General features: G+C 34.8%; 2 protein-coding genes across 7 annotated transcripts in view; both read left to right on the forward strand.

The window, feature by feature from the left end:
- The window catches only part of LOC117925173 (nucleolar and coiled-body phosphoprotein 1-like), a 30,347-nt gene extending 18,226 nt beyond the window's left edge, over positions 1-12,121 (forward strand). For 4 of the 5 annotated variants that reach the window (XM_034844084.1, XM_034844085.1, XM_034844086.1 and 1 more), the window contains exons 7-14: positions 4,747-5,721; positions 5,813-5,923; positions 8,542-8,624; positions 9,379-9,430; positions 9,536-9,625; positions 9,699-9,742; positions 11,129-11,203; positions 11,285-12,121. In XM_034844084.1, coding sequence (XP_034699975.1) covers positions 4,747-5,721; positions 5,813-5,923; positions 8,542-8,624; positions 9,379-9,430; positions 9,536-9,625; positions 9,699-9,742; positions 11,129-11,203; positions 11,285-11,729 — 1,875 coding nt within the window. In that variant the 3' untranslated portion in view covers positions 11,730-12,121. The remainder of the gene's footprint in view (positions 1-4,746; positions 5,722-5,812; positions 5,924-8,541; positions 8,625-9,378; positions 9,431-9,535; positions 9,626-9,698; positions 9,743-11,128; positions 11,204-11,284) is intronic. The other variant, XR_004652958.1, reaches the window with a different exon arrangement.
- Positions 12,122-19,107: 6,986 nt separating this feature from the next.
- Positions 19,108-22,622, forward strand: LOC117925165 (transcription factor bHLH78). 2 transcript variants are annotated; one of them, XM_034844072.1, is made up of 7 exons: positions 19,108-20,073; positions 20,147-20,248; positions 20,381-20,521; positions 20,790-20,855; positions 21,085-21,150; positions 21,232-21,300; positions 21,830-22,622. In XM_034844072.1, exons 1-7 carry the CDS (start codon positions 19,423-19,425, stop codon positions 22,259-22,261), a joined length of 1,527 nt encoding a protein of 508 aa, XP_034699963.1. In that variant the 5' UTR covers positions 19,108-19,422; the 3' UTR covers positions 22,262-22,622. The 2 variants fall into 2 exon arrangements, with proteins under 2 accessions (XP_034699963.1, XP_034699962.1); XM_034844071.1 differs by having other exon boundaries at positions 19,109-20,073; positions 20,366-20,521.
- The last annotated feature ends 1,845 nt before the right edge of the window (positions 22,623-24,467 follow it).

The raw sequence follows: 24,467 nt of genomic DNA on the forward strand, positions 1-24,467 counted from the left end.
TGATCTGATTGCTCCTTTTATGGAGTGCCCTTTGATTCCTTTCTTTCCATATAGTCCAAAAGGTGCACGGTGGAGCTGCTCTCCAAATCATCTTGTGTCTTCAACCTACAGAGGATTCATGCCACCTAAAAGAGTCTCTTTAACCATGGAAGATATCACCCAATAATGATTTTGTGTATATTGAAAATTCTAGTGATTCTATTATGCCTTAAGACTCACCTCAAGTTGAGGCTATGCAAATTAGCCTTGAAGTTATAGCCTCAATACAGGGTAATTGAGGCTTAAGCCTCAATATAGGGTAACCAAGGCTAAGACTCAATATGGCATAATCAAGGCTTAAGCCTCACCCATTTAGGCTATAGAATCAAGGCTATTGATGCTTAAGCCTCAAATATTCTAAGGGTTTTAATTGTTTAGAACCGTTATGGGCTTTTGATATGTATACACACACACATATACTAGGGTTAAACCTTTTATGAAGTGAAGACTTAATTGGTTTTCAATTAAACCTTTAAATGGAGAGGGAAAAAGGTGATTGAAATAAAGAAAAAAGATCATTGCAATTGATAGATGAAGAAAAAGAATGTGTGCATTAATGTTGACAGTTAGGATAATAGAGAAATTAGATATGATGATGATTAGAATCCTACTAATGATAGTGATGGTATTGTTGAAAATTGTGTAATGAAGTCCTGAGAGAGTTGGATTTTTTTTTTTTTTGATAAGTAAGCACAATTCATTAAGAAGAGGCTAAAGAGCCCCAAAGTATACAAGGCAGCAAAGGCCTAACAAGCAAAAAGCCAAAAAACAAATCACCCCTTAACTGGAGGCAAGCCACTCCAGGAAATCTAAAAAGGAATGCGGCTCCTCTTCCATATACAATTTAGCCCAACCCCAAATATTACATACAAAATAATATTTAAACCTCTGAATTGCTAAACCCCCCCCCCCCCCCCCTAAAGGCTAATCTATTCCTTTCCTTCCAAACCATCCAAAAAATGAATAACGGAATGGAATTCCAAAGCTTTTTTCTTTTTTTCCCCACAAAAGCGCCCCCCCAGCTATATAAAACCTCCTTTACAGTATTAGGGAACACCCACTTGACCCCAACTAAACCCAACACTAAGTCCCATAGCACTCTGGCCACTGTACAATGAATAAGAATGTGATTCACACTTTCCGCTTCGCAAGCACACAAAAAACACCGATTAGGGAGCTGCCAACCTCTCTTTTGGAGCCTATCAAGAGTCAAAATCTTTCCCCAAGTCGCTTCCCACGCAACTCTCTGAGAGAGTTGGATTTTAGAGGAGAGAAAGAATTAAATTTGAAACTATTGACAATAACAAGCAATTAGTTTGGTTATTATGAATTGTATGATTTTCTTATTATTAAATATACGTATGATTTATTAGTATTTTCTGGTTTTTATTCTTTTTTATTTTTCTTTAAATTGAGTTTATGCCTTGTTTTGCTTCAAGGCTTAGGTCTCACTTCATTTGAGCAAGACACCTCAAGACCACCTTTATCCTTTTAAAACATTGGTTGGGGTGTTTCTACCGTGCTTGAGAGATTGCCAAAGCAGAACTATACATTTGGATTTTATGGTTACATTGTCATTTGTAGTGGAGTGATGTAGGACAACCCTAGGATGGTTGCCTACACTCAAAGTAGGTGGGCTAGGGTTTTTATTTTTAAGGTGTAAGGTGAGGAACAAGGAATGAAGTTTACGGTAGAGAAAAAATAAATTAAAAAAATAGAGAGAGAGAAGAAACGATGAAGAAAATATGGAAACTTTAGAGTCTCACTAAGGCCTTTTAGGAGTTTCACCTAGAAGAAAATCAATGGAGTCTCACCATTGAGGATTGCAACACTTACAATGAAAAAAACATAATATTATTAATATAAATCAATTCATTCATTTGATTTACATTGATTAGTCTTATTTTTAGGCTTTTTTAAGAAATTCAAAGTCTACCAGATTCTAATAACATATTATGATTTATATTATAACCTAATTAGCTAATTCTAATTTGACTCCAATAAATACTATTCTTAATTTAATTCCAATTAATACTAATTCTAACTAATACTGATCCTAATTTAATTTCAAGTAATACTAATCCGGTTCTTATTAAAACTAATACAAATTCCCTTTCTTGATGTATATCTTAGAGATTCATCCTCATCAATTCCCCCTAACTTGAAAAAAAACTAGACCTTGAGTTTTAGTGATTTTCCATAGTCAATTGAAATTCCAAGCAATGCCTTCCACCATTTTTTTCTTCGTCAACTATTTACCACGATAAGACTAAATCTCAAGATCTCTTGGATTTGTTCAATTTCATGCAAACCAAATGGCAAACTTTGAAAAACTTTCCAAAGTTGTAAAATAAGTTGATAGTTCTAAAAATAATTATGTTTCATCAACAAATTTGTGGAGAGTTGCTTTCCACACTCTTCTTATAAATTGTCTTGTGGAAGAATAAGATTCTTCAATTTCCCATATTCATAAGAAATTTCAGTAGATTCTTCATGTTTGCTACCAACCATGATAATGTTTTGCCTTGTAAATTCAAGGACTGGTTCTTCTAAAGTTTTTACAACTTCTTTGAGCACTCCTAAAGATTGCTTTAGGATCAGTTTCATCACCTCTTGTATTCTAGATTCATGATTGACGATTTCTTCCTCCTTACTAGTAACTTTGAATTGCTTCTTAATGGGAGTATTTTATAGCTCTTCTAGTTTTGAGGATGCTAATTTTTCCTCTGGTTGCTTAAGTGGTGGAATTTCTTTCATTGGACAGAGGATCTTCTTATGCCCATTGCGCTCAAGTGTGTAACTGTTCTCATATCCATCATGTTGGACCCTTTCATAAAAAAACCAGGGTCTTCGAAGCACAATATGGGCAACTTTCATTAGCAAAACATCACACCATGTTTATAACTCAAAATTATTATTGAAACTAAATGTCACTAAACAATGAGAACTTACCAAAATATACGTGTCATTTACTCATGCTATTTGATAGGGATTTGGATGATCTTCTGTCTTTAGATTAAGCTTCTCAACAAGCTCCTCTAAAGCTAGATTGGAACAACTACCTCCATCAATAATCAAAGTACATAGTCTCCCTTGGCAAACAACAAAAGTTCGGAAGATGCTCGTACTTTGCCAATCCTCCTTTTCGTTTAGCCTTGGTATGTTCACCAATGGTTGCATAAAAAGGTTGTAGCCTTCGCCAATGTTTGCATATGTTGTTCCATTCCTTAATTGCATATGCCTTAATGCTAAGAACTTTTGTTCTGATACCAAAACTAATGTAGGATATAACCCTAGGATGGTTGCCTACACTTAAAGTAGGTGGACTAGGGTTTTATTTTTAAGGTGTAAGGTGAGGAACAAGGAATGAAGTTTATGGTGGAGAAAAAATAAATTAAAAAAATAGAGAGAAGAAACAACGAAGAAAAGATGGAAACTTTAGAGTCTCACTAAGGCCTTTTAGGAGTTTCACCTAAAAGAAAATCAATGGAGTCTCACCATTGAGGATTGCAACACTTGTAATGAAAAAACATAATATTATTAATATAAATCAATTCATTCATTTGATTTACATTGATTAGTCTTATTTATAGGCTTCTCTAAGAAATCCAAAGTCTACTAGATTCTAATTACATATTATGACTATAATTCTAATTATCTTATAATCTAACTAGCTATTCCTAATTTATCTCTAACAAATACTAATCTGAATTTAATTCCAATTAATACTAATGCTAATTTAATTCTAACTGATACTAATCCTAATTTAATTTCAAGTAATACTAATCTGATTCTTATTACAACTAATACAAATTCCCTTTTTTGATGTATATCTTAGAGATTCATCCTCATCAGAGAGACTTCAGGCAGATGAGCGGATTGTTTTAAGATGAGCCACCGAAGGCATGTTGCGATGTTATCTTAATGGACTGTAGATCTATATATGCATATTTGTATATTAGATTCTGTGTGGGGGTGGGGGGTGTTTTATGTTTTTTGTGTGCATATTGGTTTGGTTTTTGAATTTTTTTCCCCTACTCATTTGTGTGCTCACTTTAAGAGGATGAGAGCAAGGGATTAGAAAGGACTAGTTTGAATGCATCAACCAGCGCATGCAAGACACATAGGCTTTGTTGGGAAAGCATTTTGAAAAACAGTTTTTAGAATAGTTTTTGAAAACTATTCTCTAATGTTTTGCAAAACAAAAGTTTGTTTGGGAGCCTAAAATGTTTTTAACTTGTTTTCTATGTTTTTAAATATATTTTAAAAATAATTTTTATATGTAGTACTTTATTTTTTATCATTCTCCATATTTGTAAAACTTGGTTTTCTATTTTTAAGAATAGAAAACTATTTTTATTTATTTATTATTTTTATTTTTTCTGATTGTTAAGCGTGTTCCCCCCCTCCCCCCCCTCTTTTTTTTTTTTCTTTTTTAAAATTTTGGAGAATAGAAAACTATTACCAAACAAAGCCATATATCTTATGTTTTTGTTATTGTGTCTGGTCAAAACATTATGTTTTCTTTTTTGGTGCAGTTAATGTTTGCCCAAGGCATGAAACATATTGTATTCTCTTTGCTTTTGACGTTGAGTTTGTAGTCAAAGACCATGGGCATGCTATAAACAGACAAATTCTTCAACAATACTTCTCGAAATAGTTGGCATTTGAAAGAGCATGGGCAAACTTAATTTTCTGTTTTTTCAGGATGCTAAAGCTCTTGCACCAGATGTTTCATGTTCTGGAGGACGTGATGGCACAACAAACACATCAGGAAAATTGGTGACAAGCAATGGTACTGTTCAGATTGGGATTAGTGATTCTTTAGTTAATCCAGTTTCTCCTAACAAGGGGCTGGTGCAATCCCATCAAATTAATCAGTCCAAAGGTAATGATGCAACAATCAAGGCTGAACCTGAAAGTGATCCTGTGGATGTTGAAAAATCAGAAACAAAATCCAAGCAGCCCACAAAGAGAAGGGGAAGGAAATCCTGCAGTTCAACTGCTAAAACAGAAACATCTGGCCAGTCTCAAATTGACAGCGGAAAAGAAGCTTTGGAACTTTTGGGACCGAAGAGCTGTGTTGGAGAGATTGGGAGCTCAACTTCTGTTGACCCATCTTCCAACATTGCTGATGTTCCTTTTCAACATGAAAAGGAAACCACTCAAATTCCCTCTCAAGAAGCTGGAAAAAATGAGATGCCAAACCCTTTGCCTTCTTTGAGTGAGGGCCAGCCTGATGGAAGTGCTTCCAAAAGGAGCCAAAGAAGGACAAAGAAGAAGGGAAGCAAGAATCAGGAAGCTGATCTGATTTCTACTTCAGTGCCAATGGGAAATTTGTTGCAGGACCAGGTTGAGGGGGAAGTTCCACCCTCTACAAATGTCCTGACTAAAAAGGAATTTGAGAGAGCAAGTGATTCAGAAACCAAAAGGCAGAAACGAACAGGTAAAAAGGCACTTGTTGAAAATAATGATGATGAGAAAACTTCAACCCTTGGAGATGATGCTATCATGAAGAAAAAAGAATCCAGGGAGAAACAACCAAAGAAGTCTGGTAAAAAGGTGGGCTTAGGGGTTGCCAATGAGGATGAAGTGTCAAGAGACGATCAAGATGGTAAGAAAAATAGAGGAAGAGGCAAGAGCAATTTGAAGAAGGATTTAAATGCAGAGTTGTCTATTAAGGTATTATCTAATTTTTTTAACTCTTGGGTTTTGCCAATTGTGTCAAGTTGAATCAGTCCAGTAAACGCTTTTATCGTTTTGAGCTGTATAGGAAATGTTTTCTTCTGCTAAATCCAATACAAAGTCCCAGAATAAAGAGGAAGGGCACTTGCTGGAAACTCCTAGGACACAATCCAAGAGAAAACGAACTCCAGGGAAGGAGGTAAGTGTGCTTGATTTTCAGGCAGTGTAATCATGTTTCATGACATCTAAATTTAATTGCATTTCATTGCCTTGGTTTTATCTCAACAATAAATTTTTGCTGCATTTTATACATGGTAATTTGGTGTATTCATTGTCTGAGATTCAAGTTTCTAGATTTATGATATAAGTTCACTATTTTCATTCATTTTTTAAGGTTTTTTTGGCAGTATGAATTATTAATTGGTTCATACAAATGTGTTTTTATGATGATTGAATGCGTGTCATTGAATATTTTCAAATTTCAACGTCTGTGGCCTGTTGATGTTGCAGAGCACTTGCTTACCATAATCATTATTAATCATGGAAATAGCTCCTTTTAGGTCTCTTGCTTGATATTGCCTATAACTGGTCATACATGTTATGTTGACTGGTTTTGGTTCCTGTATGAATAAAGGAGGTACTGCTATTATTACTACCTGATACACTAATTTCTGATGTGTTATGTATGTGTCAATTAGAAATTGTGTTGTCTCCATGCTGTATTATCTAACTTGCTGATAATGACCAGTATAGCTCAATATATACTGGGTTCATGCATTTTTGCATGACTTGATTATTAAAGGGTATAGCCCAATTCTTGGTATACTGTCTGCAGGTTTTCCCTGTCTCTTACTTCCATTGGTGTTTCGAAGCTCATTTTTACATTTTTTTAAAGATCATATCATCCAACAAATCTCAACTCTGGAAAATGAAGTGAGGAGCCTATAATAACCTCTTGTCTCATGTTGATGCTGACATGAAAATATATATGAAATGCAAAATAGTGGAACTGCAGCTATTATCAAGCAATAGCAACAACACCAAGGAAGATGATTTTATCTTTTAAGTTTTCACTTCAATGTTTGAGGCCTGAGCAAGTATATGATTGTTGAGATTAACTACAATCTGATTGGAAAACCATCATCAGTTGTAGATTAAACTCATATGGCCTATTTTCTACCTTTTAGCAAACTTTTTTTTATTTTTTTTTATCAATAAGCAAAAGAATTGTATTACGAAGAGCGTTAAAATAGCGACCCACAGAAGTATAGTATAGAGACACTCACCCCCTTATAGTTGGACCTAAAACAACAAGGAAAAACAAAAAACCTTCTCCCTCATCGTGAACCCACCTAATCTATAAAATCTATTAAGGTCGAAGGACCACCTATCCACAATTTGGTCTCCGACCAAAGTAAATACACAAAAGAAGCTTTCAGCCTTTGGATGAACAACATACTATCTTCAAAGGCAATTTTATTCCTTGCCTTCCAAATGACCCAAAACAAGCAAAACGGTCCCACTTGCCATACTGCCTTCCTCTTTTTACCCACAAAAGAACCCCTCCACCCTAAAAGGGTTTCCTTTACCTTTTAGCAAACTTCTCATCAGATACTTTTTCATTTCATGTGAAGTTTTACCTTTGAGCATTTTAGGCTTAAGAAACTTTCTTGATTGGTGAGATTCTCCTCTCTAACTGTGACTGCCAGTACCAAACCTTGATTTAAATAGCCATTTTTATGTCTACAAATGAACTTCTCATCCAAGGTTTTTGCCCCTTATTTGAGACTGTTTAAAGTACACCTTATCTTTCAGAAGCATTCCCATCTTGTTTTCTAGGCTATCACCACTTTGGAGACGGATAATTTTCCATCTTGGGGTTGATTACTACCATATTACCTTTTGATACTTGATATCAACTTTGAACTGCTAAAAAATTGATACAATGAACTCTTTAAAAGCAACTATTTCTAGCGTTTGCACTTATTGTTAATATGATAATCAAAGGTGGGAAGATGGGTTTCTGAAACTGTATGCATGGAATGGACTTTCTTTTTATTTTAGTTTTGATTATTTTTTATTTGTTGGACTTGATGTTAGAAATCTGATTTGCAATTTGTAGAAAACTTGTACATACTGTGACATCCTGCTTGTGATAATTCTAAAACACATGAACTATTGTTCCTTTTACAGAATACCTTATATCTTTTCTGTGATTCGAATGTATTGTTAAATGTTACAAGGTTACACAGAAGTAAAGAAACCTAAGATGACAATGTACCACTGTGTTTCCGCACATGAGACTTCATTTTTATATATTCAAAATAGGTTGGGCAAGTTGTGATGGTGTTTTCTGTCGAAACCTTTGATTGAGCTCACTAGCTGCAAACTTCTGTAAGCCTTGAATTGCGCCTTCACTTCATCATTACTTGCATTGCTTCCTTTTTGCTGTCTCCTTCGTTCTATGATGAAGAGGGAAAATGGCTAAGTAAACTCCATTGATGGCCTTGTAAATAAGTAAACCTTCAATGCCAAAATCATTTTTCATCTGCTTGTCATATGTTCTAGAAGCAATGTGCTTGTAGAGGTCTGGGTACCCAGATCTGAGATTTTTCTTGTTTTAATATTGTTACCTTTATGGTGTTGCTCGTTCCTTTTTGCTGCCATATAATTATCTTTTTATATCCCTAAAAAATAGATGTTCTTTTGTTTATTCTAGGCATGTGTGCATATGTTGTTTCCTGTCCATGTTTCAAGCTGATCCCAGTTTATCTTTTGGCATGGATCAACACCTGCTTTTTATTTGTTTTGTTTCAGGCTTCTGGGTCACATGATGATAAAAGTCCTGGTGAAGAGCTAGTTGGTTCTAAAATTAAAGTTTGGTGGCCAGACGATGAAGCGTAAGGGTTCCCAGCCATTTATATATTGTGATTTCTGATATAGGTTATTTGCCTTGTAATTGCAGGAATTTATCTGCTATTTCCTGATATTGTCTTTCTCAGTTATTGTTGTTTTTCTTTTGGTTTCATTGTTTATTTGTGTCTTGGTTCTTTGAATACTCTTCTCCCTGGATTATACCTTTTGGTTGCACTAGAAGTATTATTATTCTAAACTGTGGGAGATGAGATGTGCATTTTGTTGCCTATGGGACTTCGTTTGTGGTTTCTTTCCAATGGGTTCAGGAGCCCTTTTTTGCATTATTAGCAGATTTTTCCTTGGTGTCTGCTGACTTTTAAAATCGACTGCCTAAGGAAGCACTTCCTTAAGAAGTCATTTTATGATTGGAGGTGCTTCTTGAATTATATTTTAAGACAAGTGATTACTAATGTGACTAATGTGTTTAATGAACTTTTAGATAACAGCTGTCCCTGTTATGTTTTCATGCATGAAAGACACCAAATCATTAGAAGACAAAACACAACTCCAGATGAAGTTTTAGCTGTGCCCGCTTTCTAGTGGTCTTCTTTATGATATGGTTATTTTCAGAAGCTGTTCCTGATTCCTTAAGAGAGGCTTGACTGTGCTTTCTCTATTACGCATGCATGTGTGCTGTGCTAATTTATACTATCCTCTTTGAATTGCTCATGCTATGGGCTTATGAAAGCTCAATCATTGAACCTGACAATATTTCTTTATATCATTTGTTATTTGCAGGTTTTATGAAGGTGTTATTGATTCTTTCGATCCTAAAGAAAGCAAGCACAAGGTGAGAAGTCAAGAATTATGGGATGTACACATCTCAGATGTCTCCTCTAAGTATCTATTTACTGTTCTAAAATTTATTCATTATCATGATTGTTATAATCTTTAGGTTTTATATGCTGATGGCGATGTAGAGGAACTGATTCTCAAAGAAGAACGGTACAAGCTTGTTGGACGTAACAGTGTTAAAAAAGATGGGGTGGGTTTATTGACTGGTTTTATGATGTACTCCATATCATGTAATTCCTTCTGATGGTACCTTATGATAACAGGGAAAATCATCTGTTCTTACAAGCCCTGGTGCTTCTACTGATTTGTAAGTGTTTCTTGTCTGATCCTGCCGATCACCATAAGCTTCTTATATTGTATTTGAATTTTAATTATAATTTTTCTTGGAATTGAAATCTTGAAATTTAATACTGTATGATTGATCTCGAACACCTAGTCAATATATGACAAACTACTTATTTGAATTTTTTTTATCAGAAAATATACTTGAGAAGCAATATTAGAACAAGTGACAAAAGGGTTTACTAAGAATTACTGTATAGTTAGTTCATTTACACCGGCTAAAACTTACCACAATTTTATCCAAGCTAAATAAGCTTAGCTTGTCTAATTTCACAAATGTTGTTGACTTTTCTAATTCTAGCTGTCATTTTCTGTTAATCTTTTATTTCCTTGTGGAACTTGTTTACAATCTTGATTGGCTTTGTGTCTGCATGCTTCTCTTAGTTCCAACAGGCAATAAATTCAAACCTTTTATATTATGCTGTCGTCTTTCTTGATCTGGAGATTCTGGACTTGCTATCAGTATTGTAGTATTCTTGTATTAGTAGGTTGCTGTGGAGCACTGCAAGTATAAATGTGCATAATTATGAGAGAGACTCATACACGAGTCTTTGGTTCTGCATGGTCAAGAAAAACTAAATTCCTTTTTGTAACTGAGATGTGTGTTTAAGTTGTTGAGAAGCACAACATGATTTCATGCTTGGCTGCCAGATTGATTTTAGTGCTTACTGAGCTTCGATTCTTTGACATTGTTTGCTTTCTTATTGATCATGTAAATGTTGAAATATTGATGTCTTTGCATGAAATTAGAAGAATTTGTGATTGGTTTGCTTAAATTATGGCTTTATTGCATTGATGAAAAATATAATACAGCTACTGTGCTGAAGATGTTGGATAGGGCATATATGTAAGACAATATATTTCTGGTATGAGTGATGCTTAATATGGTGTGTATACACCCCTCCTCATTTTAGTTATGTTAGTAAAAGTATCACCTATTTGAGGGGATGAGAGAGTTAGGTTCTAGGGTTTAGAACAGTTAGCCTGTCTTCTTGCGAGGGGCAGTCTAATATTTGTACTGTTGCCTTAAAAAAAAAGTCATTGTGGTTGTCCACGTATTATTTCTTGAAAATTGATATCCCAGAAGACACAAGGAAAAATAGTTCCCTTCATATTGAAAATTCTATATATATATATATATATATATATATATATATATATATGTATATATATTAAGACAAATGTAAGATTTTTCCATCAAAAAACAAGTATTTTGTAAAATTATTTTCCATGTATCTTCCTGCAACCTTAATTGTTGAGCTTGATGCTAAATTTATTGTTGATGAGTGTTATCTGGATTGCTATTGGGATTGGTTATATCTATTTTGTTCTGGTTGGTCTTCTTGATCAGGCACCCAAAGAAGAGGGCAAAAACCAATTCAGATTCACTAAGCATGGAAATGAAGTCAGATATTGCCTCAAAAGAGTGAGCCAATATTTTGAAAATTTGGCTTTCTGAAGCTGTTACCACTGCAGATTGCTGATGTGTCGATTTTTCTTTTGATAGGGTTGGAGGAACTTCAACTGGAAAATCCAAAGGTGAGGCTGCAAAATCCAGTGGTAAGACCAAACGTGCTAAAGCTGGTGGCAAATCCAGAGAGAAAACACCTGCAAATGTTAGAAAACTAGCGCATGACAATTCTGATAAATCAAAAGGTGAAACTGATAAAGTCCGATCTAAGGATTCTGCTGTCAGAACTCCTCGAAAGTCTAAGGATGGCTCACCCAAGACTAGCACTAAATCTAAAGATGGCACACCAAAGACGACCACCAAAACCAGGAGCAAAAAACGGAACAAGTCCAATGCTAACGGAAGTACAAAAGCAAGTTCTGGTTCATTGAAGGCTCTAGAAAGTGAGGAAACAAAAGTAGGGAAATCATCAGACTCAACTAAGGAACGGCAGGCTGGGACAGTGAGTGGAAAGAAACGGCAGAGAAGAGTTAGTGGCTGATGCAATGAGCCCAATGGTTCTGAAAGTAATTTTGTTATATTTTTTTTCTGGTCTCCTGTTTTCATCTGGTAAATATATTCTCCATTTAAATTACGTTTAGTTGGGCATAGTATCAATCTGCCAGAAGCTTTCAAGCAATTGCTGAAACCTGTATTTTTGTCTGACAGTCTGTAGAATGAAACTGTAAAATTCTGAAAGTGTGCTCCTGATTTTCAGATGGCCGGCCCGTGTTATATGGCACACATGAAGCCATGAGTAGTGTGCTAGTTGATGTTGAAGCCTGTATATTTCAACCTGCTTTAACTGGATTAGCTTTGAAAGAGAGTAAAGATCCTGAAAATATGCTCGTGTTTTTCCGATGGTTATATTTGAATGCTGCAGTTTGCTTTACATTTTGTGGCTTTGTTTATATTTATATATTCCTCGAGGGAAATATTAGGGTTTGGTGGGGGCATGAAATGGTCTTACATTTCTTGAGAAGGGAATATAGTGCAGTTAGGCATGGAACTGTATTGTTATAATTTGGAAATTGACTCTTAATGCCTCTGCTAGGGATGCTACAGTGGAGCTCTGGAAGCCGGCTTTGGTGGTATGTATAACATCTATCCACATGTACCTCTCTCTTTTAAGATATTCTAGTGACCAAATGGAATAAGTAACCCACCAAGGGAGTTCTTGAGTAGTATAATTAGCATTTGACGGGCAGTCAAAGCATGTTCATTTAAAGTTCCTTTGTGGGGCTCTAAATCTTTATTTCTTTTTGGCTGAACTTTTAGGTATTGAGACAGACAATGAAAAATGTGAGAATGAGGGTGTTATAAAAATATATTGGGTTGGTGTTAGAGTCCCCCCACTAATGCTCCTAATAATTGGTTAATTGACTTATCCTCAATCCAAACCTAACCATTCTCTTTTTCTGTTAGAGAAGGTTGGTACTAATCTTAGAATTAGAAATTTGTAATTGGGGTCATCTCCTACTACCTACTGCCTACTTTCCCCTCCTTTCTCTGGAGTGGAATCCACTTGTCATATATTGTATGCACTTAAGAGATTTTGGGGTCCATTTTAGGAGATAATATTTGATGAATTGTTTCTTAATTATACCATGAATAACAAGCTTTTTCATTATATTCCTTCTTGATGCTAAAAGTGCGACCAATAACAAATTTTATGTACTTGCTCTACCTACTAGCATATCTCCATTAGTATTCACATAACAATTAGAATATTTTTTTTTCCCTCTCCATTCCCATCATCCAATACCAACTTGAATATCTTACCAATCCTATCCTTTTCTTTTCTTTTTATTTATTTATTTATTTATATTTTGGGTATCTATAATAGCATCAAAAGGTCAGATTTGATAAGATTTTCACATTTATTTTCATAATTTGCAAACTTAAAATGAGAAATCATTCATATTTTTCATCCCCCCCCCCCCCCCCCCCCCCCCCCTTTTTTTTGAATATATATCATGGACATGAAATGCTTCTTGTGAGGATTTGAGGATGGCCAGCAGCCAGCCCTTAAGAATTATTCATGGAGAACATTGTGGGATTTGCTATTCTTGTATGGTAGATGTTATTATAAAATTCTATCCTCCTCGTCATCACCATCATCTTCCTGCTTTTCTTCATAAGAAAAAGCAAAAACGAACAACATTTCTTTTCATCAGTAGGAAAATAATTTCCAAGAGTTGACCCCCTAATATTAAATTGAACTCTTTAATGGTGAGTTGAGAGATGAGAGAGGAAAGAAGGGGGACCAGATTTATTTCATTCTTGGCTTTCTTTCTCTAGAAGTACTTCCCTTGTTTTTTTTTTATTTTGAGGGACGACCTCATAATTAATATATACATAAAGCAGAGGTACCTTCCTTCCACAAAATTCTAAAATAATTACAGTAGAGAGACTTGTAACATGAGGAATTTCACAAAAGAAGGATATGATTTACATGTGATTGGAGTTGGAATTTGGATGCCAAATTCTGATTCCACCTCTGTCCAAACATTTGGAATTGGCATATAATTGTTGTTCCTGTTGTTCCTCCTTTGATTGGCTGGTTCAATGAAATGGAATTTTAATTTGAATTATAACAAAAAAAAAAATTGCTTCATTTTAAATTGTCATCTCAACACATGACGCAAATGTTGTCAGTTCAAGTCAATTATGAGAATAATTTGGTTTCATCAAGCAATAGAAAGATGTGCAGTTTGATCCCCAATGTTTAGAACTATTGGGGAATTCTGATATAATTCTTTTTTTTTTTTTTTGTGGGATTATGTTTGTTGCAAAGGGTAAAGGAGGGGTTGAATAAAGAAACAAGTTAAAGCGTGTACAAATGGATTGGGCTAAGGATTGGAGATGGGGTTTTGTGATATGTGTAATGGAAATGGGTAGTCTTTGAGTTGTAAAGACACACTCTCTCTCTCTCTCACATCAACAAAAAGTGGGGTGAGATTGCTACAAGATAAAGACTTATACCTCCATCTGTTGGCCCTACTATGCTCCCTTTACTCTACCAAAATACAATGACAATTTTTTAAATTTGGAAAAAAAAATTAAAAAGGGTTTATCTATTTTCTTTTTTGGAATGATTTCTCTTTTACTCCCATATGTTTTCTAGAAGACTAGGCAAAACCAGTGGAGGGGTTGTAGGCTTTGGTTGGCACCTTACCCATATCTTTCTTTCTTTCTTTTTCCATATTTTGCATATGTATGAAGAAGGACATTCCACCTAATTACAACAAAGAATCCAAAAATTGTCTCACCCAAGTCGTATGGATTCCTTGTATCACCCGACCAAAAAAGGACAATCCCAAGAGAAAGAAGAAGAAAGAAAACAAACTTTGGAAATTGTAAAAGGCAAATTATTTGCAGTAGAGGAGACTATATGGTTATGAAAATCATGCTTAAATCTCAAGAAAAGCGGAGGTATAAAAAATGGAACCATCATAAGAATGATCTACTTCAAAATTTGAGGGTGCATAAATTCATCTCACCTCAAAATAAAAATTATGAAAAGAGACGACCTCCAAACTTGTAGGTTGACCTGATCGACCCGATCGATCGATCTGCACCTAAAAAGACGAGCACAACTACTCTTATCGTTATGTGTCCAAAAGTTAATAAAGTCTGTAGTAGTCATAAAGTAAAAGTTGATATGTAATTTTTGTAATTCAGTAGTTCGGGGAATTACTCAAAGTTCTTGTAAAAATTCTTTATAAGGTCATCTTCCTTTAAAAATTCCTTCTTTGTATTCAATAAGCGGAAAAATAAAATTCTCGATTATTCACGAAAAATTTTAGCATCTTCAACAAGTATGATGAAACCATTAAAGACTAAATGAAATCGATTAGTTTAAAATGTGGGATTCTTTTCTTAGTTTCATGCATGCACATCAACTCAACAAACCCAAAAACACTGAACTTAGTATATGTAATTAATGAGAGAGATTCCATTAAATCAAGAAGATTCCTTCTATCTTCTATTCCGCATTTGATACAAAGAACTAATTTAACTGCTGCCCATTATTTTACACCATCTCTGCATTGAGATTGGAGATTTGATTTATTATGTTGTGTCTTCATTCATGAGCAGCACCCCATTTCCTGATTTTTCTTGATTTTTATTTTATTTTTCTAAGATTTTAAGATGGGATAAAATAAAGAAGGGAGGTGCAATTAATGGGGAGATGATATCAAGTTAAGCTTTGGAAGCATTGGTGACAGAAAAAGACATTAAATTAGAAATTAAAATAAGCCCATGCACACACTTCCTTTATTCTCTTTATTTTAAATAAGGGCTCAATCATTTAGTTAGGAAAATGGCATGAAATCATTTTCCACCTCATACCTACCACCATTATCAATTATAATAAGAAAAATAACATAGTGTAAAATAGAAAAATAGAAAAATACATACGACTTAGAGTGTGGGGTTATAATGATGGATACAATTCAGCCGTTTTTTAACTCGAAAATGGATCACTCAAATGATGGATAAAGACGAAAGTCACGAAATATTATAAAAAATTTAACTTATTTTTGTTAAATTTTCATTGATTTTTTAAAATATTATCCAAAATGCAGCTGTCCAAATTGAAATTGGGAGGTTAGGTTGAAACCCTCTTAAGTAAAACCAAGGAGAACATAGAAACCCAAAAAGAAAAGGGTTGTAGTAGTGCTTTCGGTTTGGGTGGTTGACTGGGTGTAGGGAAGTGGAAGAAGTGAAGAGCCGCGTGAGGATGGGGTGGAGACTGGCCGACCAACCCAGCTACTCTTTTCTATATATGTATATATAAAAAAGACAACTAGGCGTGTCGCTGTACAATCATGTGTACGAAAATTCTTGTTTGAATTTTACCCGTGTTGACTCACTTTGGGAGATTATTTTTTTTTTCTTTTTTAATTAGTTTTAAAAGATCCTTGAGATTTGTGGTGCATATGATGCAAGAATTTCTCATGAATGGGGGTTTCAACTTTCAACTTCTATTAGTAGCATAGGATTACACTTTTTGGTAAGTGGCATTTTTGACAAGTGGTTGTTTCTAAGCAATTGTTTGGTAGTATTTTTAGTTGAGGTGGTTTTAGTGAAAGTATTTTTTTAAAAAATATATTATCTATGAATTTTTAATATTATAAATGATTTTTAAAAGTGTTTTTTAAGAGTTTGTTTGAAAAAAAATACTATCGATTAAAATATGTTTTTGAAAAAAATTGAATATTAAGAATGCATTTAACAACAATTAAAAGAAATGCTTTTAGTATTTTTAATATATTTGAATGATGAAAATTTTTAAGTATTATAATGGATATAAATACGTTATAAAATTACTATCAAATACATTTCAAATACTCAATTTTTTTTTTAAAAAACATTTTTTTCATATTAAAAATGTTTTTTTAGAACGATATGAAACAAACTCTTAATTCAATTTCCTCAATTTGGGTGTTGTGTTGTGTGTATGTTTTTTTTTTCATACAACTTAAATTTAAAAAATGTGTTTACAAGGATGATGCTAATTATGTATTTGGAAAAACCAAGAATCCAACTATTTGTTTGGATATATTTTCTTTATATATATAGATATATAAAAGAACTCTTTTGAACTTACATTAGAAAGATAATTTTTAAAAATTATTTAAAAATTTTTGAACTATTAAAAAATTTTACTTCTTCGAAGTTAAAAATTTTTAAAAATAAAATTTAAAGATTTATAGTAAATTTATATTTAAAAAAAATCTTTTTTTTTATATATATAGAAATTGTTAATTATTTTTATTTTAAAAATAAAATATAAGAAGTGTAACATAAGAGGGCTTATACAAGTGTGATATAAAGATTATGACATGGACATCATGGGATAGTACAAGAATTAGAAAGAAAACCCCTCCAATGCATTTAATGCTGTGATTGGGGTAAGTTCTTGGACAATGATAGAGGAACTCCCCCTAAATATGAATTCAATTACTAATGTTGTATTGTAATTTTTCTTTCCAATCTCAAAATAGTTTTTTTTAAAAAAATAAAAACTCACACACACATATGTATATATATATATATCTGTATTTTGAAACCTAGATCTCGTATAACTTGTTGAAAAATCGATGAATTCATCTTGAACTTTTCAGAATTATTCCATAGTCTTAATCAAATTATCACAAATAAACCACAATTCACCTTTAAATAAATAGGTGTTTCATAAACTAATTAATAACTTAAAAGTGACTTAATAACTTAATTTAAGTTATTAAACAAATTAAGTATATTTGGTAAAATAATTTAATAGTATGAGTTAAAGTAAAAAATAACTTTAAGTAATAAGTAAAAATAATTAACTTATTCTTAAGTTCATATATTTATTTTACATTTTTATTATTATTTATCCTAATTACTTCCATGATCTTTTACAATACCCCACAACTTCCATTATTACTCGACTTCATTTGTTGTAATTATAATTTATAATGATAGATATGTCAATTTGATGATTTAGAATAAAATTTAAATTAATTTTATCAAACAACCTTAATACTTAAAATAAAAATTAAGTAATAAGATTTATGTCAATAATTTAAGTATAATTTAATTTAAAGTTAATTTTAGTTATTAAGTAATAAGTACCCTTAATTTTCTTTTCTTTTTTATTTAATTAGATTCTTTTGTTTCTTTTTTACATGCATATATATGACTCAAGTTGGGTTAATCAAATTCAATTTTATTTTTTTGACCTTTTGTCTCAAAGTATCTATTTATTTGACAGCTTGATTGTTTTTTTTTTTTTTTTTTTTTTTTTTAACTTTTACTAAAAGTAACTTGTGTAAGATTTTAAAAAGTTTTTTTTTTTGATTTATTATTCATTTTTGAAACTTTTTGATTGTATAAAAAAATTTAAAATATTTAACATTTTCTAAATACTAAAAATAACTTATTAATCTTTTATTATTATTATTATTATTTCTTAATACTTAATAGAAATAAAATATTAAAAATTCAATCTTAAATTCGATTTAAAATTAAGTAAAAAAAACAACCCCCCTTAGAATTCCCCTATATTTATTCTTAAATATAGTGATATATTATATATATAAAAAAAAAGTAGTCTATTTTTCTTATTTAAAGAATAATTGAATATTCATTCATAATAAATTATGAAATTGAGTGAAAAGCATTCTATTCAACCAAGGTCCAATTCTACCAACTTCACATTTTGGTAATAAAGTTAAATTAGAATAACTTCATGGGATTTTTTTTTTTTTGGGACCTACCATTTATCCCTTAAAAGTATATCTTTTTATCCTAATTTTGTCCTTGTAACTAATTTTTGTACCACTTACCCCTTTCAAATATGGACTGACTCACTTGTAACCTTTTTGTTATTTTTCAGCTATCTTACTAGTGATTGACCACTTTTTTGAAGACCTAATGACACATAACCTTAATTTCTACCAAAAAAAAAAAAAAAAAAAGGTCCAAGAAAGTAGCCTCATTTTTTTTTTTATATTGGGGAGAGATGTGCTTGGTTGGCCGGTGACATAGATGACAATTGAGTATAGGGATTGTAGGAAAATAAGTGACCTTTAGAAGATGTTGATCCTACATGGGATTGATATATTTTTTTATTTTATATGAGATTTTTCTCCATTTTTTTTTAATGAAAAATATTGATTATTTATTTTTAGGAAAATCTTGATAAAAGGATACATTTGATGTTGGGGTATAATATGTGATATGGGGTTGGTATTGCTCAAAGAAAAGAGAAAAGAAAAGGAGGAAATGATTGTATGTGATAATAGAAATTATGAAGGGAAAGTGGAGAAGGAGAAGAGTGAAGTCACGCGCTTCAAACATCTGCGTACCTCCTCCTCAACCCTACCTCCCTCAAATGCCCAAAACACACAAAAGACTTTTGCTTTTGCTATTTAATATGAAGCAAGCCAGACCTTGAGACAAAACACTGAGACCACAACCTCTTTTTGATTATCATATTGCATTCCTCCCATGTCTTCTTCTTCTTCCTCTTCTTCTTCTTCTTCTCCTTCTTCTTCCTTTTCTTCTTCCTCCCACTTTCCCTTCAACTAAACCTCAAACCCCCCAAACTCCACACCCTCGCCAATTCCTCTCTCTCTCTCTCTCTCTCTTACTCCGGAATCTCTCCAATCCTCGTTTATTTTTTTCTTTCTAAAGATACTATGCAGCCTTGTAGTAGAGAAATGCAAGCCATCAACTCTCTCCTAAACCCGTCTCAAATCTCTCTTCAAGACCTCCAAAATGGTCATCATCATCATCATCATCATCAACATCAGCAGCAGCAGCAGCAGCAGCAGCAGCATCACCCCCAGATCCCTAACCCTTCTCAGATTCAGCTTCCCAATACCCACTTCGATTCCTCTTCCCAGGACGACTTTTTCGAGCAAATGCTCTCTACTCTCCCCTCTTGGTCTGACCTCCCCGCAAACCCTAAATCTCCCTGGGAACTCAATGCTTCCAACCCTATCTCCATGCCTTCCAACAAGTCTAGGGATTTGTCCGACGATACCACGCCGTCTAATCCGGACAACGTTCAGTTCGCTTTCGACGAGTCCGCCATGTTGGCCTCCAAGCTCCGCCAGCACCAGATCAGCGGGAACTCGTCGGCGGCCAAGGCGGCGTTGATGCTTCAGCAGCAGTTGCTTTTGTCACGAGGCGTCGCCATGGGTAGGTCCCCGTCGAATGGGTCCGGGGCCGGTGAGTCCGGCCTTCTTCAACTGCCTTTGTCACTTAGCAACGGGGATTCTTGCCTCGTTGACCGATCACAAAACGACGTCGTTGATGGGTCCTCCTCCTTCAAATCCCCCAATCAGGTAAGGTCTTTGCGGAGAGAGGAAAGCGATGGTATTCATGTAATTATGGTCATTTACGGTTTTATCTTCACAGGGAGGAGACGCTTCAGTTCAAGCTCTCTACAATGGCTTCGCCGGAGCTCTTCACGGCTCCGGTCAAGCCTCCAACCAAGCTCAGAATTTCCACCATCCTCAGGTCCATTTTCTTACTACAAATAATAAATCATTATTTTGTCCGTACGGTAAAATCCAAAAACCAGACTTGTACGGTAATTACATTGATTTTGGGACTATTTCTTTCGAATTTTCACAGGGTGGATCAATGCAGGCACAGAACTACGGAGCTCCGGCGACTGTGATGAACCAGACACCGGCGACTGGCTCGGCGGGTGGTGCTCCAGCACAGCCCAGACAGAGGGTGAGGGCAAGAAGGGGTCAGGCAACTGACCCACACAGCATCGCTGAGAGAGTACGCTTCACCCTCATCTTTACCATTTTTTTTGTTTTTTTCATTCATTCTGTTTGGCTGCCGAGAAAGTTCAGGCAAAAAGTATAACAAAGAAAACTACGGACGACATTTTTTAAAAAAAAAAATTTTGATGGGAAAAATTAAAGGAGTTCTAGACATGAAGCTGTGGATCACAATTTTTCTAATAAATAATAATTGATAATGGGTGAAAATTTGAAAAGGTAAGTTGTTGAGTTGTGAAGAAACGGATTCTGTTTAAACGTGGCAGTTACGTAGAGAGAGAATTGCAGAGAGAATGAAGGCACTGCAGGAACTGGTTCCCAATGCCAACAAGGTAATTCACCCAACGCTTGTTATTATTATTTTTATTTATCGAGGGAGGTGGGGTTGGTACGTGCAGAGGTCGCTCATGGAAGCGACACGTGTAATAGAATTTTTATATGTTTCCGTGCGTATTTCCCGGACCGTACTCGAGCAGTGCGGCGAGTCATGCGTAGCGAAACCACCTATTTTATTTTTAGTTTAATACGAAATCGATAATGTTGGGTGGGGTGGAATGACAGACGGACAAGGCTTCAATGCTGGATGAGATCATCGACTATGTCAAATTCCTGCAGCTCCAAGTGAAGGTATTCCTTGTATTTTATTTATAGTATTATCATAATTCCCATGGTTTTAGTTTTTTAGGGGAGATGGTGGTGGTGGTGCAGGTACTCAGCATGAGCAGGTTGGGCGGTGCCGCAGCTGTTGCTCCCCTCGTTGCTGATATGTCCTCTGAGGTTCGTTTATTTATTTATTTTTGGTTAAATGAAGAGCACTAGCACAAATCTGAAACAGGATGCAATTTGGCTTGTAGTAGTCCAGTCACTCTCAGTTAAACGACGTCGTTCTTTCTACCCCTTTTTGGTCTCTTAGAGACGTGTGGATGTGTATGAAACGGAAATGTAGGCGTCACAAAATACTAGAAAAGAAGGAACAAAAACACCCACCACCATTCTCACGCCTTTCTCTCTCTCTCTCTCCATGTCATTCACATGATAGTCTCAAATTCATAATCAGCAGCACAAAACGACAAAAATAAAGCAGCACGCGTGCCCACTTTCCACCAGATTCCGCCCCTTACTCATCGATTTCATTTTCAATCACACCATCCCCTTTTCCTCTTTTTTATTTTTTATTTTTTATTTTTTATTTTATTTTTTCCTCCTTTGCTTTTCTCTGTCTCTCGTTCTTTTTTAAGATTACATATATGCTAATATATGAATGTGGATGGTTATCGATGAGTATTTTTTTTTGGGTGTGTGGTAGGGAGGTGGTGACTGTATACAGGCTAGTGGGACAAGCGGCCCTACAGGAGGAAGGGCAACGAACGGAACACAAACAGCCACATCAAACGACAGCCTCACAGTGACGGAGCACCAGGTGGCCAAGCTCATGGAGGAGGACATGGGTTCCGCCATGCAGTATCTTCAAGGCAAAGGCTTATGCCTTATGCCCATCTCCCTCGCCACTGCCATCTCCACCACTACCTGCCACTCCAGGAACCCCATGGTGGCTGCTGCCGCCGTCGCCGCCTCCAACATCAACAACGGCAGCCACGCTAACCCACTCCTACCTAATTCCAACGCCGATGGCCCCTCCTCCCCCAGCATGTCCGTCCTGACCGTGCAGTCAGCCACCATGGGGAACGGCCTGGCCGACGCGCCCGTAAAAGACGCTGCCTCCGTTTCCAAGCCCTGATCACCTGCCGCACTTACTTTACTAGTCCGGTAGTGGGTAGATGTCGGCCGTCAAAGTCTAGGGAAATAAGGTGGTGGTGGTGGTGGTGGCGGTGTTGTAACGAGACTAGCTTATTTACGTAGACTTTGGCTCTTCTCATCAGCTAAGCTAACTACTACTAGTAAGTAGTATTGAGTATCACAACAATACCCTAGTCCCTTTTCCTACTAATTATCATCATTTCTTTTTTTCTTTTTTAATTAAATGATGATATTTATTATTTTTGTAAGTGTAAGCCATGAATATGATGTATGACGATGTCTGATGTGGTATTTAGCAGCTCGGATGAAGTTGCCCGTTATATGATAACTTATTACGAAAACTTAGCGCCGCAGTCAACAACATGCCGAAGCATTGGAAAGTCAAAAGGCTACCCCTAGTTTTCATGTGCAAATATGATTGAAACAATTTATTTATGCTTAATAATAATAAAACTAAAAGCTGAGTTCTACTGTGTCATATTTCTTTTTTTTAAAAAAATGATTCCTTTCTTACTTAGCTTCACCCGAGTAATCAATCAGGGCTCCAGCTTTCAGTATTTTCAAGACACGTTATTCTTGGTTATTATCATATTAGTCTTTTACTTTTTATTCACTTGCTATTATGTTAGCGCCGAAATGATTAAAGAGACAAGCGTGTTTGGGAAGAAAGTAGTCCATAGTAAGTTTATCCATATGTTTAAGGTGGTGAAATTTCAAATACCATGATAATCACCCACTCTCAACCCCTGATAAATCCAATTTTCATTAAAATATGAAGCATTGCTGTGTAACATTTCACTCTTTTTATATATATATATATATATAAATTATTATTAGTTTTAAATCATATAAACATGATTTGACTTTTTATAACCATTTTATTTGATTAAATATTAAATATATAAATTAATTAATAACTGCAGGCTAAGAAACGGTGGGCCAAATTCTGTTGACCAAGGTGAGTGGGGGGCGACTCAAAGAAGAGCGTGTGTTGGCCACCCTTCATGGCTTCATCTCAGCCGAAGCACTTGGTGTGCACGCTCCAACGGTAAGCAGCCAGGCAGTTACGCTCGCGCGTGGACCCATTTTAGTTTCTTCTATGGTTCAATGAGATTAAATAGTCTTTTAAAATTTCGTAGTGAAATAAATGAGTAGCCACTGAAATGGAATCGGAGGTTTCTTTTTCTTTTAAATAAGGAATCCGTTGTTTTCCTGCCAGCACTTAATTTGTTTCATTACTACCACCTCCTTTTCTTTTTTTTTTTTCTTCTGAAAACAAACTTACAGCAAGCAAAGCAATAGTCAGTCTTTCTGAATTGAAGCTTTTTCCTACGAGACCCATAAAATTTTATTTTATTTAAATAAAAAAGAAAAGAGGGAGAAGCAATGGTCAGCAGCTTGTTGCCAGCCATGGCATCTCTCTCTCTCTCTCTCTTCATGGAAAATAGAAACCGAGAAAAAGGGAGGAGAGTTAGTCCAGCATTAGGTAGGATTTTTGCTAGAATGTGGGTGGAGGAAGAATGTAGACGGAAAGGGAATAATCCCACAAACCAAGCAACCAATAAACCTTCATAGACCTAAGAAAAAAGCCTATAGTCCAAATGGAATTCTCCATAAAAACTATACCAAGTCATTGTTTTGTTCATTTTGGGTGGAGTTAATCAAATATTTTGAATACAATAATTTTATATAAACTTGATATATGTTTGCTTTCCCAAAAATATGACAAAAACACAAATCAAGGCGCAATTGTTGTCAGCTAACAATGTTTTCAATAATCAAAACATCACCCACTAAAATACACTCAACAAACTATTACAGAAGTGTAAAGACAAAGGAAGTGATGAAGCTTTTGAAGAATAGAACAAGTGTTGTTGAATGAACTCAAGGGAGTGTCCATCAATTAAAAATAGACAGCTCAAGGCATCTAAAGAAAACAAACAATCTATATTTGTTTATATGGGCGGCAGGTGTGTTGAGTTAATCCTCCTTTTATAAAATGCATTATGACAGAGATTTGAGAGAGATACGAATGAATGCTCCCCTGACCTGGCACCTATGAATTGGAAGTTACTCAGAAATTCCATACACCATAAAACTTAGAATAGAAGATCTCTCTTATTCATACTAAATGTGATCATGATGTGTATACAGTATATACAGGCACAGGAAGATGATAGCAAGAC

Source organism: Vitis riparia, chromosome 11 (assembly GCF_004353265.1).
Source record: "Vitis riparia cultivar Riparia Gloire de Montpellier isolate 1030 chromosome 11, EGFV_Vit.rip_1.0, whole genome shotgun sequence".
Classification (NCBI taxonomy): domain Eukaryota; kingdom Viridiplantae; phylum Streptophyta; class Magnoliopsida; order Vitales; family Vitaceae; genus Vitis; species Vitis riparia.

What these genes read in the sequence shown, in the direction of transcription:
- LOC117925165 (XM_034844071.1), top strand. Translation starts at nt 19,423, where the DNA reads ATGCAGCCTTGTAGTAGAGAAATGCAAGCCATCAACTCTCTCCTAAAC. An exon ending in CACACAGCATCGCTGAGAGA is followed by an intron (nt 20,522 to 20,789) that starts GTACGCTTCACC and finishes TAAACGTGGCAG; the next exon opens with TTACGTAGAGAGAGAATTGC. An exon ending in TTGCTGATATGTCCTCTGAG is followed by an intron (nt 21,301 to 21,829) that starts GTTCGTTTATTT and finishes GGTGTGTGGTAG; the next exon opens with GGAGGTGGTGACTGTATACA.